Source organism: Leptinotarsa decemlineata, unplaced genomic scaffold, assembly GCF_025532065.1.
Source record: "Leptinotarsa decemlineata unplaced genomic scaffold, Ldec_3_MD MMD2_tig00004677_RagTag_RagTag, whole genome shotgun sequence".
NCBI lineage: Eukaryota > Metazoa > Arthropoda > Insecta > Coleoptera > Chrysomelidae > Leptinotarsa > Leptinotarsa decemlineata.
The window spans coordinates 442,735-461,758 of NW_027412610.1; the positions used below are offsets into that span (position 1 = coordinate 442,735).

Genomic DNA, 19,024 nt, shown 5'->3' on the forward strand with positions numbered 1-19,024 from the left:
AAATACCAAAAGCACAAATCAATAGTATAATAAAGCTGTATGAAGTGAAATATTTGTGACATACATTCTTTAAATAACTTAACTGATAGGATTCATTATGGTAACTCATATTCAGCAATTTTTTAAAATTGTTTTTCAAAAGAGTTGTATTATTTGAAAAAATAACGATTACGTCTGAAAAAGTGAAAATTTATAACAATGAAGAAGCATGTGACACCGCTGAATAATTTTGAAACAAATGCTTATATATCCTACTAAAATTATGTTGAGCTTACCAAGTCTAGTGGGTGTTATGAGATTCAGTGAATTTCACTAGGTTATGTATAAATTATTTTGTTCGTGTATATTGGCTGGCAATAAATTACTATACCAAACTTATTAAGTTTGGGTTGAGAAGGAACGTTCTGCTTTATTATTTCCCCTAATAATCCTTTTTATTATTTCATAATAAAATTTCATAATAAATGTGATTTTTTTTTAACTTTCAGTCACAAACTTTTTGAAGGCAGTATCTCAAAAATGAAAATACTGATTGGTAGCCAGTTGGTCACTGCATTGCATCCAGTATTCAAACTATTAACAACAAAATAAAAAGTGAAACTTCTTGTTTCATACAAGTATCATTTTTGTCCTCACCCAAATTGGCAACAAATATGAATATATACCAAAATCATAAGTTAAAGTTTGTACAGTAAAACCCTGATTTCTCGAAATGAAAGGACGGCTGTTTGGGTTAATGAATTTTTCGATAACATTTATATATGTGTTGTGTTCACAAATATTTCATGAGCCTGAGTAGCCAACAAAAACTGACACCCCAGAAAAAAATTACAGAATAGCCTCCCTAAATAAAAATAATTTCCACCTACCTGATGAGGTTCTCATTGGGTGCATGATTCCTTGAATATCTCTGCTGAATATTATTCCTATTACCATCCACCCTCCCTTGTCGCTGTTTCCTACCCGATTCATGAAAAGCAAAGTAGGCCCTAAAAAAGGCCCTTACAATTGCCCATCTGAAAACGGCAACTGGATCTGCGCCTACCAGCTCCCTAACGAAGGCCATTGAGCTGTTTTTCAACACTCCTACGATATCTTGGCGCATCAGATCCAAATTTTTTTCTCGCATATCCGTTACCTGGTATTTCACTTTTCCTGCATAATGAACTATAATGAATGCACCCTCTTTTTTCTGTGGTTTTTGATAAAACTTGTTGTCTTTGTGGACGGTGTTGAATTTCTGGAGCAGGGTTTCGTTAGTGGCCCCAGGGAAACTAGAAAAAGTTAAATAGAAACTCAAGACTCACATGATGAAAGTAGGTTTTTATATTGGGAAATTATATTTAAAATTAATATAATACATTATATATACTGTCGTCGGTAATTTTCATCTGTTCGACGTTTGGGTTTCTGTTTTGAAGCCATTTTCAAGAAATACTTGGAAACTGAAATTACATGACTTGATGACGGGGGTGTAATCTCCCTGTCCCCCCAAGTCTCGTTCTTCATATGTTCATCTCTAAGTGAACACTGATAACTTTGCTGTTTGAGGCCAGTATTTATGCTGCTGGACAGGTATAAAGTAGAGGTATTGTAACAAGTACCCGACCTGTTGGGAATGGATTCTCGACTTTCTGCTTGACGTGAGTTACTTTGAGATGTGTGACCAGACAATAATAACCTCCATGATTGTGGTAGTCTCTGTGAATCATCTCATTTGTTAAGACAGTCGGAACGTTTTTCAATTTCAATGGCTTCACGAATTATCCCAGCCTGAAGAGTTTTCTCTGTAGCAATGGTTTTGGTGTTTCTGAAGCTTATTGTGTGGCCTGTTGCAAGGTGATGTTTGAAGAGGGATGAGACTGGATTTTATTGGCGAGCAGCTAGTTCATAGGCTCTTTTGGAAATTCTTCTACTGGTCTGACCGATGTAAGTTCTGGGGCAGGTAGAACATGGTATTATGCCCTGTGTCTCATTGCATATTGTGTCTTTGGGTGTTCGTAAAACAGTGGAGATTTGATTGTTGGCTGTGAATATTGTTCTTACGTTGTACTAACGATTAGTTTGACTATTTTCTAGAAATGCCACTGAAAATAGTTAACGAATGTTCTCCATAAAAGACGAAACTACAGTTAAAACTAAATAATTCTATTGACTTAAATAAAAATAATCGAAACGTTAACGTCACACACGAAATAAAAACTGCAAAAAAACCTAATAACATATGACTTTAAATGACAAGAAAAAAATACTATTCGAGTGAAATAGAATAATCGGCAAATAAACCTAGGATCCATTTGGCGTATTATCAAGCAGCCTTTTTCCAAAAACTTCTCGTGAGATGCTCAATTCTCATCTGAGGAATTCAACGACTATTTTGTGAACATTAGTCAGAATATTTTTTTATAACTACCAAGTACTCACAAGGACCCAGTAGAACTCTCATCACCTTATATATTATTCCATAAAAGCATTTTCTTCAGAAGTAAGTAATATTATAGCAAATCTATCTGATAGTACTGCTCTTGATGTATATGGACTAAGTAATAAAATATTAAAGAGCTTGAAAGAGGTACTTGTGATGCACTGTTAGGAACATTTGGAGTAATAAATATTACTGGAGTTTTGTCCCAACACCAAACCATTATTTCAACACCTCGACACGTGTTTCGATTACCAAGTGATCAATTAATCTTCCTCTTTTTCAAGATGATCACTTGGTGATCGAAACACGTGTCAAGGTGTTAAAATAACGTTAGAATATTGGGGAAAATAAAGCGGATTGACAGCTGTACACCATTATTAAAAAAAGTTGATATATCGACTATTCCAGCTTTATACATATTTCAATGTTTTGTCTACATCAAAACACAAAACAATACTACAGTAAACATCAATCATGAATATTCAACCAGACATAGCGACATGCTCTTTATGCAACAGCATCGCCTGGCAATCCTATTGAAGTTTATTGATGTAAATTCACTCGACTTGCGCTCGCGGCCGTTCTAGACGTGGCGTTGCATCGATGGAATTCCGACGAATTTTCTACCGCCTTCGATTGTCATATGTAAATGTTACAAGCATATCGATATATTGAAGTTTCGTGGACAGTGCAGTATAGAGCGATCGAACAAGACGATAGACATTTTGAATAATAGTTGAAGTTTTAGTTAAAGTGTTTGGTTGTATTAACAGTGAAATAAAATTAATTTTAATTATTGTACAGTGTAGTCATTTATTGGTAAACCCACGAAAAAAAAGCATAACATTTGTAGTCGGAAGTGGAATAATTGACTGAAAATTTTCTGTTTTTTGTGAAAATAAAGAGTGTCGATTACGACGAGATGGAAGACCTTAAAAAAATGTTCGAGGCTTTGCAAGCCAGCATGGCGGATAAGAGAAGAAGACGAACGCAGCGAAGAGGAAGATGAACGCAGAAGGTAGGAAGATGAACGAAGGAAGGACGAAGAACGATTACGCCGAAATGAATAAGATGAACGAAGGAGAGAGGAAGAACGATTACGTCGAAATGAAGATCGTGAATTACAACTACAATGAGATTGTACCTTAATTTATTTGAAGATTTTAAAACTACTCAGGTGAGTAAAGACGAGGTACAGGAATTCATTCAGGGAGGATTGGAAAAAGCAGTCGATGAGAAACTTGAGGGGTTGAAAGGACATTTGAAGATGAGCTTAAAGAAGTCGGAAAGATATTTGAAGAGGAGCTTGAAGGGGTCGAAAAGAAATTTGAAGAGGAGCTTGAAGGAGTTGAAAGGAAATTTGAAAAGAAGCTGGAAGGAGTCGACAAAAAATTTGAAGAGGTTTTTCGGTAACTTCTAAAAAAATCACCGGGGCCGAAAAGGATTACTGTGGAAAAATGCAAATCGGAAACGATATCTCTCCCTTCTAGCAGTAGTTTTATTGAAACTCCAACCTTCGATGGTGAATCTTCATGGTCAATTTATCGCAGACAATTTGAGACCGCTACGGAAAATAATGGGTGGAGAAATGAGGAGAAAGTAACAGCTCTCAAACTGGCACTACGAGGAAAGGCCTCCAAAATTCTGCAAAATATTCCAGCGAGTAAGCAGAAGAAGTATTTAGCATTCGGGTCAACGTTGGAGATCAGGTATGGTAGCGAACACCCTCAACAAGTCTACCAAGCTCAACTGAAGGTGAGAACTCAAGGTCTATCCGAGAGTCTGCAGAACCAGAAGCACCTGATAACGTCACCCACTGGATAGTATCCATAGTTTCATTCACGGGGTTCGTGGCACGGAGCTGCAGCAGTCGCTGAGGATGACACATCATAAAAAATTCGTAGGGAAAGAGTACGATATGTTTGTGAAGGGCAAAATCATTGGTCGAACGGTTTTAGTTCAACATCGGAGCGATACTGGCGATGCCAAGCCCATACACCAATCACCGAGACGCCATCCCTTCGCAAAGCTTAATCCATCGTTAAGGGCAAACATCCCCTGGTCATCACATGTTCTGTTGGTAACTAAGAAAGATATATCGACGTAAATTCTTGATCAGGTCAGATCACTAATTACTCTGGTGGCTCTTCAACTTCAAAACCCCAGTAGGACAAATAGCCAGGTGAATCGAAAAATTACAAAAATGATTTTGAAATTCAACATTAGAAAAGAAAGAGTGACAAGGTAGCGGTCAGAGACTCCTTTATGGACAGCTCTGGTAGGAAGGTAAGCGCCCCTACCTCCAGCTGCTTCGGGTTCCCTCTGACCCGGAGGGTAGCAACCTGTGAGGGCCCCTTGTCCAGGGATACGGACAGAAGATGTGGATACCACTTGACCATGGTATGGTACAATCGTTAATAGCCTCCGAAGGTGACACTACCTTCATGACGAAGCAAGATATCATCATAGCGCAGAAGGAGGACTCAGTCTTTAAAACTGTACGAGAATGGATTGACAAAGTAGTGAGGTCGGAATGGCAAGAGATATCCAAGAATTGCCAGTAGGAAAATAGTTAGCCAGCAGGAAAAGGGTTACTGGCTCCAATGGGACTCTATGTGCATTTGAGATGACCTACTCACTCGGAAATGGGAATATGGTATTTTATGCGACAGAAAAATTGGGTTGTTTTCCTTCAGTAATACCGTTAACGCTGAACGATTATTGAATTTTTTTGATAACAAATTATGGGAAATCATTGAAAATTTACCACTCAATGTGCGACAAGTGATGTTCTTTCAACTAAATGGAGCTTCCGTTCATAATTCTTGGATGGTTCGAGACTGGTTAAACGAACATTTTCCATTACGTAGGATTAGTGGAAATAGCCCATATTAACAATGGCCTCCTCGCTCTCCCGACATAACTCCAATGGATTTTCACTTCTGGGGAACCGTCAAGAATAAGATTTACAAGTTTAGGCCACGAAATCGACATGAACTTTGTGAGAGACTACGGCAAGCCTGCCGCGAAATAACTATTACAGAACTTAGGAGAGTGGCCAATAATGAAAGAAAAAGAATTGAAAAATGTATCAGAATTGAGGGCGGGCCAGTTGAGAAAGACACCATTTGGAATTGACTTCCAATATTAGTGTTTATTGCATTTCCTGCTGAATTCCCTTCATTAATGGTCATTTAATTTTGATTGATGTCTTTGTGGCTCTTTAGTAGCTATTAATCAAAATTTGAATCGGACTTGAATATAAAAATTACAAAAAAAAAACAAAATTTGAATTTTGCGTTGAAATTCGATATGTAGGTTCAAAATCGATTTCTAAGCATTTTTTTTAATAACTTATTTCGGTATCATCAACGCGAAACAAAATATAGAGAATTTTCCTTTTTAGCAGGAACACAGTAGACTGGGATTAAGGCTGTCTGTCACTAGGGCTGAGTATTCCGAAAAATGCGGCCGACGAAGGTCTATGCCTGTGCCAAAAATTAAGTATCTGCTTTCAAAAAATGACTAAAATACAGGGGTGTCTTCATCTAAAATATGTGTTACACTGTATATGTACACGAATACTTGATGAAAATCCATAATGTATTTAAGAAACACTTTATTGTGAGATTTCCATTACACAGTTTTACAAAAACATAACATATATTTCGTTATACGATATCTTCTTCGGGCGTGTGTTTAGACTAACTACATATTCAATGCTTTATATATTTTTACAATTTGAAGTATCCGACTTTAAGAATTAATCAATCAACATAATTATTACAAAATAAATGTTATAAACTGATTCAAATAAACATGTAATGAATGAAATTACTTCAGTTTATATGTCAGTTGATTAACAGTTTCCATGTTTGAAAAAATATTCAGTAACGGGGAGTTATTTCAATAAGTAAATGACCCGAATTCTTAAATCTATTTCTAAACATTCTTAAAGATTGAATTTCAAACTATTGTCTTCTAAATGTAACACGTCATAGTCATGATTGAATTAATGTCCTTCTGATAAAAGTTGTTTGCAAATGTGGAATTGGTCTTACTATTCAAGGAACTACTTCTATACTCTTCAATTCCTTGGAAAGTATTCTCCCCGTTTGGCCAAGATAAAGTATTTGGACAAGAGTCACAAGTCAACTTATATACTCCTGATCTACTTGACACTGAAGTTTTGTTGTTATTGTTTTCAGTAAATTTGCTTAAATTATTATTTATTCTGTAAGCCACGTCCAAGCATGTCTTTTTTAAAAAATGAGTGATATTATTGGTGGGTTCACCAAGCCCTGCAACAGACACTATAGTTTCTTGAAGTTGGGTAGACATGGCACATGGCCTCCCTTCGTAGTTTCTTGTAGGAAATAATGGAGTGTTTAATATCTGCCTTGTAACCGTTGTTGATAGCGATTTGTTTGATGAAACTTAGCTTTCTCTAAATATTTCTTTCTGACAATGGAATATTCAATAGTCTGTGAAGCATACTGGGATAGCTACTTTATGCTGGTAGAGATGTGTGGAGGAATTATGTATGACAATGTCTGTATAAGATGGTTTGCGGAAAATTGCAAAAAATATTCATTAATAATTATCGTAATAGCAAAGTCAAGATAATTTATTGAATTATTTACCTCAATTTCATTGATGAATTTATTCAGCTCAATAATATAATAACTATAATGAACTATAACCAAAGAAATCGAGATTTTTGAATAGTGAGCTACCTAACAACACTTCATCTGTTGAAAAAAAGAAAATCAGTCTTATTCATCACAATCTTTAATCAATTGGAAATAGTGTAGATGAGCTGAAAGCATTAAGTCAACATAACGATTGTTATTTCCTAGCAGTGATAGAACACTGGAAAACTGAGTGGCAATCAAAACTCTATGGAAACCAAAATTTCACTTTAACTTCCCATTATTGTCGTGGTGAAAATGGACATGACAGTGTAGCTGTTTACGTCAGAACCGAAATAGATTACAAAGTGCAAAAGAATATAATCAGTGTCTCCAAGAAATATGTGTTCGAGTGTGCGGCAGTGGAGTGCTCCCTAGATAATATAAAACTTATTATTGTTAGTGTTTATAAATCTCCAAAATCTGAAAGCTTTCATAAGTTTTACAATAAACTCGTGGAACTGTTTGGAAAAGTTAATGGTGAGAATAAATTGGTATTATAGCAGGGGATTTTAATATACAATTGAAAGACTCGGAAAAAAAAAATTAGATAGATATGGAAGTAGAGGAAATATCTGGAAGTGGTTTGAATCATATTTGTCAAACCGTCTGCAAAAAACAAAAATCATAAAACACGGAAAAAATATTCAAATCAGAGGCACAACCTTGGGCATCCCACAGGGAAGTGTAACCGGTCCCATGCTTTTTATTATTTTCATGAACGACATTTTAAAAATCCTAAATAATGATAGTAAAACTTGCCAAATCATCAATTATGCTGATGATACAAATCTGTTAGTGTCAAGTCACAACTATCCAAACTTAATTATAGAGTCGAGTAACCTGTTACACAGAGCAAACCACTGATTCTCAAAGAACAATCTGCTTCTGAATATTGACAAAACAAATGTTAAAACACGAAGCACAATTAATCTGTCAAACAATGAACTTACAGTTCAGAACTCAACAAAATTTCTTGGTATATATGTTAATGAACACTTACATTGGTATAAGTATATTACAAATCTGGGAAAAAAATTGAATCAAATATGTTACAGTATCAGAGTTATTGGCTCCTACCTCAATTGAATCTTTACTTAAATTTGATATAATATTATGGGGAAGCAGCAGTAATACCTCTGATATATTCTTTATCCAAAAAAGAATTATGCAAGTTATTTTCAAACTGAACTTTCGTCAGTCATGCCAGGGAATCTTCAAGGCAAATAATATCTTGACAGTATATGTGATCTATATCTATGAGAGTGTAGTATACCTATTTAAAAATAAAAGTAGATTTTTGGAAGCTAGACCAAGCCATAATTATCCTAAGCGCAATATGAATATATCTTTTCCGATCCACAAATTGACAGTGTCAGAGAGGCATCCATCCTATGAGTGTATAAGGTTTTTCAATAAATTACCACAGAGACAATACATATTTGAATATAAATATCAAATATATTGGTACCGTTATAACCTTGGTTGTTTAAAAAAATCAAAGAGAATAAAATAAAACAAGGCTACACAGTTGCAAACGGTTACTCAGTTTTTACGAGGGAGCTATGGGTCGTGAGTTGGACGAAAAATACAAAATTGACCTCTTTGGGCGCCAATCAGTTTAGTTATCAAAAGAGAATATATATATAATTATGTAACTGATAAATATAACTATAAGGATCAATGATGTCGTAAAAAAATATATATATATATAAAGATATGCAACAGATTTCTGAACACACACTAAACATTCATTATGAAAAACATTGTAGAAATACATATATCATAAATTATGTTCAATCTAAAAAAAAATATATTTCAGGATATTTCTTCCTGTAGCAATATGCAATCGTATACGTATACCTTTGCCTTACACCTTGGAAATAGTAATAAAATCCTGATATTTCCTAATCTGAATTTCGGTAAAACAGAAACTGTATAGAATATTTTTTTTTCTTGCGAAATATTCGTTGGAGCGCAAATAAAAAAAATAAACAAAATTATATATATAGCTTATCTGGAATTTCTTTCGAGGGCCGCCGGTTACATAGACTTCGTCCAATTTCCCAAGGATGATTACTGATGAATTTCACAAAAGAGTGATCAGAAACTACCATAGGTGACAGTTGAAATTGAAAAGATCCAAAATGCCGGTCGGTACTATTCTTCTACTTTTGTACATCGAATGATGATTTCAGGTAGAAATCAATATAATAAATAAAATTGAGGAGAAGGAAAAAGAGGCCTGAAAATGAAACAGGGCTTATTTGGGCACTTGGAACTTCAGTTTTTATTATCTTACCGTTGGTGGAATGTGGCCTCAAAGTGGAAAGGGTCCAAAAAAAAATATTTGCTGAGATTTTTCACTGAACAAGGCTCGTAATCTGTGATGTTTTATAGATCCATGAACTCATGATACCACCACAAAAACTTATTTTCCTTGTGTGATCTCGACAATGCTTCTCATTTGAACTCTTCAGTTTCTTGGCCAGGAATGGCAATTTTAAAAGGAACATGAAATACCGTCACGCTACGGAAATATTCACTGAGGGCAGCACCCACGGAGAGACAAAGTTTAGGATACGATAAGACAATCAGAGGTGTTCAAAATGTTAAATGATGTCTGCTATATTATTTTTCATATTCATTAAAACTGATGTTTTTAGAGTGTACATACTGACAGTATGAGCCATAGCTGATATTGGAAAATCACCAGAAATTAATTTATTCGCGAAATAAGAAACATACCATCAAATGGACTTTATTGGGTCTCCGAACATTTTGATGTTTCCTGGATGTGAAAATGAATACTCTGAATATTGGTTTGTTCGTTTTTTTTTTTTCTATACAGTGTGTTCACTCTTGAAATAGTATTAGGTAAAAGGTATCGATTATTCTGTGTTGTAGCATTTCAAATGCTACACCGTAGCATGAAGAAACATCCTATCAGTAATCTCAAAGGTGCAATTTTGTTTCATCCTTTTCATAAAAGAGGACGTATGCTAGTCCACTCATAAGCAATTTTGGTGAAATTGGTTATACATGTGAATCGTTGTATCTGTGCCACAAGCCAATATACGGGTGTCTGCAGTATGCTGTGTAATTCCCGCTGTAAGTAGTCCCACTGTGATTCGAAAGTGTATATTGATTATAACAAGTAGCAACATTGTCTGCTGCAAAATTGCTCATATCCAATACTTCTTAGAGGAAATTCGATGACAACATTCAATTTGTCTCTGAATCTTTCCGTTGGGGAAAATTTCTTTAAATAAATTACTAAAATACAGGGAAATTACGCATTTTCTCCTTTCCTTGCATCTCGAACACGTCGGTTTTTCATTCCCATCCAAACTTAAGGTGAGTTCTCTGTGGTATGGGGAGAGACAAATGACAGAAAGGATCAAAGGTTAATGATGAGTGTCCACAGTGTTTACATTTTATCGTGGATTTTAATTGACCAATGAAATTATCTACAATTTTAAAGTTATGCATCTTCAAATATGTGAGCCATGACTCTTGTGCTTATCTGCAGTCGCTCAATTTTTCGTCAATCTTCGTTAAGATTGGTTCAGGTTTCTCATTAATTCTATTAAGGTCTTCTGAAAGATAACAAAGGAACTCCTGGGCGTCTTGATGAATCGAGGGGCAAAACTTATCTGTTTTTTTCAGGAGACTGCATTTACTACTCTATCAAATGAATTTTCTGACCACAATTCCTTGATGATTTCTGCAAACGCTTTGAGATTAAAGCAGCCTCCATACTAGAAATACTAGTATTGTTATCTTTCATGAATTCATCCTTTTTCAAATATTCCAATAACCATTTCGTGTTTGATAAACATTGGATTAAGCTGTTCATGAAACAGGTGTTGCCAATATTTTCCAACCCTTTAGGAGTGAGAGGTTTTGCCGGGTATGCCTACAGAAATTATGGAAATTCAGACTCAACAAAAATGCAATGAGATCATACATTTGGCAAGTTCTGACCTCGGGACTGAAGACAATATTAATGATTCGAAATGGAAACTCGTAAAAGGAAAAAATGTAACACAAACGACTAGTGGGGCAAGCAAATACAAACACTCAAAAATTCAGAGGTGAAAATTCAAAAGTATTGCTATATTTGACCAGAATCCCTCAAGATGTAGAAGAAGATGACATAAGAGAATATCTGAGAACAAAACCGAAAAGGGAGCAGGAAGAATTTATCGTTAAGAAACTGATAACAACTGAAGGCAGCAGACTTAATAATAACTTTATGGTTGCAGGGGATTGGAATCTCAAAGAGTTCTTCACTCCCTCTTTCTGGACAAAAGGGGTTGGATTCAGACGGTTTGATTTCAAGCTATATTACGAGAAATATGGAATAAGAAATATTATTGATGGTGAGGAAATCACAAAGGAGAGACAACCAATTTCTTTTTTAGACAAAATGAATCATCGGAAATAACTACCCCGATACAAGCGAATGATAAATTTCTTCCACCAACAACAACTATGAAACCACAACTCTCTGAACACAATCCAGTTTCAGAAACATCAAAAGCGATTTTGGAACAACATTGCTTGTGTTGCTTGTAGATTGGAACAAATTATTAGACGAAGAAGCAGACTGTCAAGAAGCCTTCTCACTGTTTTACAATAAATTCCTTGATCTGTTTGAGTTATCATTTCCAACAAAACAACTTCATAACAATAAAAGAAAAAATAAAAACCATTGGTTCACCCCAAAAATTAAAGAACTCTCAGAACTGGTTAGGGAAACAGCAGAAACGGCAAAAAGACTTGATAATGATAGTTATACATTAAGATATAAATGTTTAAAGAAATATTATGAAAATCAAGTTAATATAGCAAAAAGAACCTTTAATGACGATAGAATACTGAACTCCAACAACATGAATCGGGAATGCTGGAATATAATAAAAGAAAACACAAATAAGGAAAACAAGGATAAAATAACTGAAATGATAAACACTGAGGGTGCAGTCTTAAGAACTAACTTCTTTAACACATATTTCATAGAACAAAACAAAAACAAAGGTTCAGAAAATTTAAACCATACCCTAAAAATTAAATCCCGGCTCCACTCATTTTATTTATACCCTACCGATCCTGAAGATATACATAAGACTATATTAAAAGTTTGCACCAAAAAAACACCGGGTATAGATAATGTACCAGGAAATGTCATGAAGGCTGTTGGTGACATTTTATCACATCCACTAAGTATTTTAATAAATAGAAGCTTTTATGAAGGTAAATACCCTGAACAATTAAAGTTCTCAAGAGTTGTTCCACTCTACAAGCAAAAGGGGTGTAGAAAGGAGGCCAAAAATTATAGGGCAGTGGCGGTTCAGTGTCACATTGGCAAAATATATGAATACTCTTATAACGTAAGACTCTGCAATTATCTCGAAAGGTTTAATATTTTAGATAGTTCACAGCATGGGTTTAGAACGAAAAAATCTACCACGACAGCATTAGAAGAAGCTATATCTCACATCCATGACGCGTTGAACAAAAAAGAAAACATAATGGGACTGTTCTTTGATATGAGCCGGGCGTTCGATACCGTTGATCACAATTTGTTGAAAGCTAAACTGTATCATATTGGTGTTAGAGGCCCGTGTTTGGAATGGATACATTCATATCTGTCAAATAGAAATCAACAAGTAGAAATCAACGGTGTCCGATCCGAGCCGATTGAAACTAGAATAGGCACTCCTCAAGGATCATGTTTGTCACCAACCTTATTCAATATATTTATAACTGATCTACCCATGGAGGTAAATAAAACAAGCTATCCAATTATTTATGCAGATGACACTAATTTAATCATCACTGGACACTCAAGGGGGGAAATACAGGACAAAGCTGACGAATCTATCAAAAACATAACCCAATGGTGTGGTAATAATAACATATCTCTGAATAGACAAGTCAATAGCTGTTTACTTTAATACAAAAAATGCCACTGTGAACCAGAGCATACTACTTAAAACTGAAGAAACATCATTAGAAAATTCGACCTGTACAAAATTTTTAGGGGTCCACTTGGATCAAAAACTCACATGGAACGATCATGTTGAACATACATCCTCAAAACTGAGCTCATATTGCTTCATTATTAGAAACTTGCATAACACAGTGTCAATGGAAGTACTGAAACTACTATATTTTGGCCTTATTCAGTCATGCCTGTCATATGGTCTGATTTTCTGGGGAAAAGCCCATAATAGTGGTCAATTATTTATCACTCAAAAAAAAATTATAAGGTGTATGCTGAATTTATCTAGCAAAACATCTTGTAAAAACCACTTTGTTGAGCTGGGTATTATGTCATTACCAAGCTTGTACATTTACTCAATAATTGTTCACATCATAAATAAACATAACTCTCTCAAAACAAGAAAGGATGTTCACAATCATAATACGCGGCAGAAGGACACCATCAATTTATGTTTCTCTAGATTATCAATCGGACAGGAGAATCCCAATTATATAGGAATCAAATGCTACAATAAAATATGTGAAATTAAGAAATTTAGAGAACTCAGCACAGGTTTATTTGAAAATTATCTAAAAAAGTTTTTAGTACAGAAATGCTATTATTCAGTTCAGGAGTTTTTGAATGAAAATTTTGACTCGGACCACATGAAACAGTAGTCTTTTGATTCAAATTTTTAATAAATAATTCTAATTAGTATTGATAAACTTATATTTCATTTATTAATTTTTAAAGTGTGTACATGTACCTATTTATTTATATTAATTTATTTTATTTTATGACCAAAAAGTGAAATTGTAATATTATTATAACCTACTTATTAGTGACGATTCCCATTATGTATGGTACTTGTATTGTAACATTCAGTGGAAAATAAATTGTCTTGTCTTGTCATCAAGTGCTCAACATAATGCACTTCAATATACAAGGCCTTTTAAATAAATGTGACTCCATCAACATACTGTTAACAACACACAAAATTGACATCATTTGCCTTGATGAACACTGGCTGAAGGAAGAAGAACTTGAAGTGACTGTGATAATTAACAATACAGACAAAATGCTATATTATGCTTTCTATACACTCAAGTCAAATTTTCATAGACCGTACTTGATTAATTTATATTATGCACTGGTATATAGCACCATCAGCTGCAACATCATAGTATGGGGAAGGTCCACAGAAACATCCAGAGTCTTTGGAATACAAAAAAAAGTTCATCAGAATGATATAAGATTTAGACTACAGAGAATCGTGTAGGAACACCTTCACAAATAACAATATTTTAACATTCACATCTATTTATTTGTATAAATTACTGACGTATACCCTTTTAAATAACGGAAAACTAAACAAAAACAGTGAGTACCACAGATACGATAAGAGAAAGAAAAATGACTTTCACTTACATCCCATACTCAGATCACATCACAAAAAATCACCTCTGTATGCAGGGGCATATTTATTCAACTTATTGCCTGAACGCATGAAATCGGAAACAAAAATAAAAACTTTCAAACATAAACTGAAAAAGTTCTTAATCCAAGGAGCATTTTATACTTTAGACGATTTTATTCAAAAGTGTGGCTGATTCAAGAACAATCTAAAGAGACAAATATATTATCTATCTATCTATCTAAAAAACTATAAACTGATCTTCAGCTTCTCAAGAAAGGAACATGAAAGAGGAGAGACATGTATTTTTATCAGAGAAGAACTTGAGGCTGAAGCATTGCAATCAAGTTACAGTATTGAAAAAAACTTTGAGGTGTGTATTGCCAAGATGAGACTTGAGGGAAAAAAGCAAGTATACATAATCTCAGTTTATAGGACTTCTGACAGTAACTTGAACATTTTTCTGGACAAATTAGAATTGCTACTTCATGATATCTATAAGAGGGATGATTACTATATTATTTGTGGAGATGTAAACTTGAATTTTCTTGTTGATAATGCAAAAAATCACTTGTTAATAAACCTATTAGGGGAGTTTAACATAAGACATTATATTCAAGAGCCTACAAGAATCACTAGTAGAAGCAATACATGTATAGACAATATTTTTTCGAACATTGAGGTCAAAAATGTTGATGTACATATCTCCTTTCTATCTGACCATACTTATCAAATATGTACTTTGTACGCAATAAATTCTGAGATTCGAAATACTGAATACAAATATAATAGGTCTTACAGTGAATCAAACATTGAAACTTTCTTAACTTATATATCTCGTGAAAGTTGGGCTGAAGTTTATACAGCGAATACCTTCAACGAAATATCATCTTCATTTTACGATACATTTTTATATCATCACAATTGCGCATTTCCAATCAGAAAATCAAAAACAAAATCAACCAAAAAACGGTGGTATACCCAGAAATTAAAGTAATGCATGACCAACTGTGTGAAAAGGAAAGGCAAAAAAAGAACTCAAACTGTCCCAAAGATATCGAAAGATATATAACATGTAAAAAAGCATACACCAGCCATGTGAAACAATTTCAGAAACATAAACACGATGTACGATTACTTAAATCAAACAACAGAATGAGGGAAAGTTGGAAAATCATTAAAGAAAATAAGAACAATAAGGTGAACCCTTCTATGAGTGTAACAAACGACAATGGTGAACTGATAACATATCCACTGGAAAAAAGCAACTATGTCAATGATTATTTTATAGATTCCTTTCAAAATTGTTCTAAACCAAATCTTGATCAACATTTCGATAAATTTCATAGAAGTTTTTTCCTAACTCCTGTAACACCTGAAGAAGTTCAGGAAATCACCTCAAAAACAACATCTAAACCTGCAGTAGGAATGGATGGCATAAATGGTAAGGTCCAGAAGGCTGCTAGTAAACTTATTGCCCAGGTGAACTAATAAATGATTCGTTCACATCTGGAATATTTCCTACCATCAGAGTCTAAATGCATTTCAGTTTATAAGAACAAAGGTCCTATAAATGAAATGAAAAATTATAGATCTATCTGCATACAAAATCAAATTGCAAAAGTTTTCGAGACATCATACACCACACAATTGACAGCTTATTTGGAGAACTTCCAACTAATGCCATCCATTCAGAACGGATTTCAAAAAAATAAATCAACTAATACTGCAATTTATGACTGTTTGGAATTCATATATAGAGCATTGAACGAAAGAAAACATGTCATTGGCCTATTCTATGATCTAAGCCGGGCATTTGATACTATAGACCATAACTTATTAAGACTCAAACTAGAAGCTATAGAAGTTCGTGGTGTTGCTCTACACTGGGCAACTTCTTACTTGGACAATCGAAAACAAACTGTTGTATTAAATTCCGTAAAATACAAGACAACAGAAAGTTATCATAAAGGTGTACCTCAAGTCTCCATTCTGGGACCTCTTTTCTTTATAATATTCACGAGCGACATAAAGTACACCTGTGTTGCTGCAGATCAAATCATTCTCTATACAGATGATACGAATATTTTAATGTCCAGAACAAATAATGAACAACTAGTAAAGAATGGTAATAAGGCATCAAAGGAAATCAGTGACTATTATAGTAAAAATGGACTGGCACTAAACACCGCTAAGACCTATCGTATTTGATTTTTACCAAAAAATATGAATCCTGATAATGATTTCTACTTAACAGTCAATGGAAAATTGATAGAAAGCAAAGAGAGGATGATGTTCTTAGGTGTTGTGCTTGATAGGAAACTTTCATGGGAAAACCATATCACCACTTTATGTTCAAATACATTATTAGGAATTTGAGGGATACAGTATCACCTGATGTACTGAGAATTCTTTATTTCGGACTGGCACAGTCAGCTATGCAATATGGAATAATATTTTGGGGATACTCAACTCACATACTAGGGGTTTTTAGCTCCCAAAAAAAATCATCAGAGCTATGAATAAAACTCACCCTTCAGAATCTTGTAAGCCATTATTCCGAAATTCTAAAATACTAACGTTACCTTGTCTCTACATCTTGAACTTAATATTGTTTATAAAGGACAATGAAAATACGTTTCTGAAGAATGACCAAACACATGCACATGATACAAGGAATAAGGAAAATATTCATCTGCCCTTTTCCAGGCTTCTCATTGGTCAAAATTTCCCAAAATATGTTGGTGTAAAATGTTTCAATAAGATGAAAAATCTAATAGATATGAGCGGTAGCAAGTCAGCAGTTGGGACTAGAATATCAACATATCTCAGTGATAAAGCTTTCTATAACATAGAAGAATTTCTGGACTCCTGATTATATTTTGAAGTTATAGTTGTACAAACCTCAACTAAATCCGTTGTCTAATTGTATAATTGTACATCCTTATTATACTCTTTTTTATATTTATATCACTGAATAGTGTCCCATTGTTGCAGTTGTACCATATTCCCACTTTATATTCCATTTGTCCATCCCTATTTTATATATATATATATATATATTATATATATATATATATATATATATATATATATATATATATATAATATATATATATATATATATATATATATATATATATATATATATATATAAAACACTGAATATTTTATTGTCTATATTTTATCAATTTTAGTCAATCTACTTTACATACAAATATTTTTTTTACTAGTCCTATAAGTTACATATTCTGTAGTTTCCACCACACAATGATGAACAAAATTGATTCTGATTCACTGATGTGAAAAAATCGAATATAGCTCTTTTGGTTCTGGAAATATACAGAAAAAAACAAAAAAATCCCAAATTATTTTTTTGCCTATATCTTCTTTATTCGCAAACATTGAAAATATGGTCCACATTTTGCTATTGGCAGTTGATGTGGGCTATCAGAATATACCCATGAATCTTTTATACAGGGTGTCATCTGACTTGGGCCACCATCATTTTGAATTTTTAAATACGGAATTGTATTTTTTGTTGAAATTTTTGTATCATAGACGTTCACTTCATACTGAGAAATTAAATTTTATTTTATATATCGGGATGTTTCGGTACTATCTGATTATAATTGGGTGAATTAATCCCTTTTAAATTACGGCCCTGGATATTGGTTGTGAAATAATAACAAAATAGCATCTTTAACGTCTCCCTATGTCCCGTAGAATATTTTTTTTCATTTTTAAGTTCCTATTCATATTTTTTCATATTTCCAGTACTCTGAGCTTTTCTACAATGAACTTTGAATAAGAAAATCTTTTATGATTATCTGAAACATATCTACAACAAAAATATATTATATGTGTTTTGATGAGCAGAAAAAGAAATGACAGCAACAATAACATCCGAAACGAATACTATAATTGTAATGAAAATTGAAATGAAGTAATTTATATACATAAAGAAATTAATAGCACAATAAATGTTCGAATTGGAGTCCTTCCATTTCGAAACAAATAATGGGCCAATGAGATGGCCTGCAAGATCACCAGATTTTAATATTTTGGACTATTTGCTATGGGGGAGGGACATGGAAAAATAGGATTTATGCCGGCAGAGAGATAGAAAATGTTGAAGACTCGAGATTGAGGATTTTCAATTATTTCGCAACAATGCAACAAATAAGTGTACCAAGGACAATAAATAATATGAAAAATCGAGTTAAAAAATGACTCGAAATGGAAGGACTCTCAATTCGAAGATTTATTGCGCCATTATTTTTTTTCTGTATATAAATTACTTCATTTCAATTTTCATAACAATCATAGTTTCAGATGTTATTATTGCTATCAGTTCTTTTTCTGCTAATTAAAACACATATAATATATTTTTGATGTAGATATGTTTCAAATAATCATAAAAGGTTTTCTTATTCGAAGTTCATTGTAGAAAACCTTTAGAGCAATGAAAAAAATATGAATAGATACCTAAAACTGAAAAA

The 19,024-nt window shown here is 33.6% G+C and overlaps 1 protein-coding gene across 1 annotated transcript in view; it reads right to left on the minus strand.

Annotated features, from left to right (window-relative positions):
- LOC111509285 (unconventional myosin-IXb) overlaps positions 1-19,024 on the minus strand; it is a 263,644-nt gene that overhangs the window by 125,171 nt on the left and 119,449 nt on the right. Inside the window, 1 exon segment of the mRNA XM_074179210.1 lies at positions 870-1,274. Coding sequence (XP_074035311.1) covers positions 870-1,274 — 405 coding nt within the window.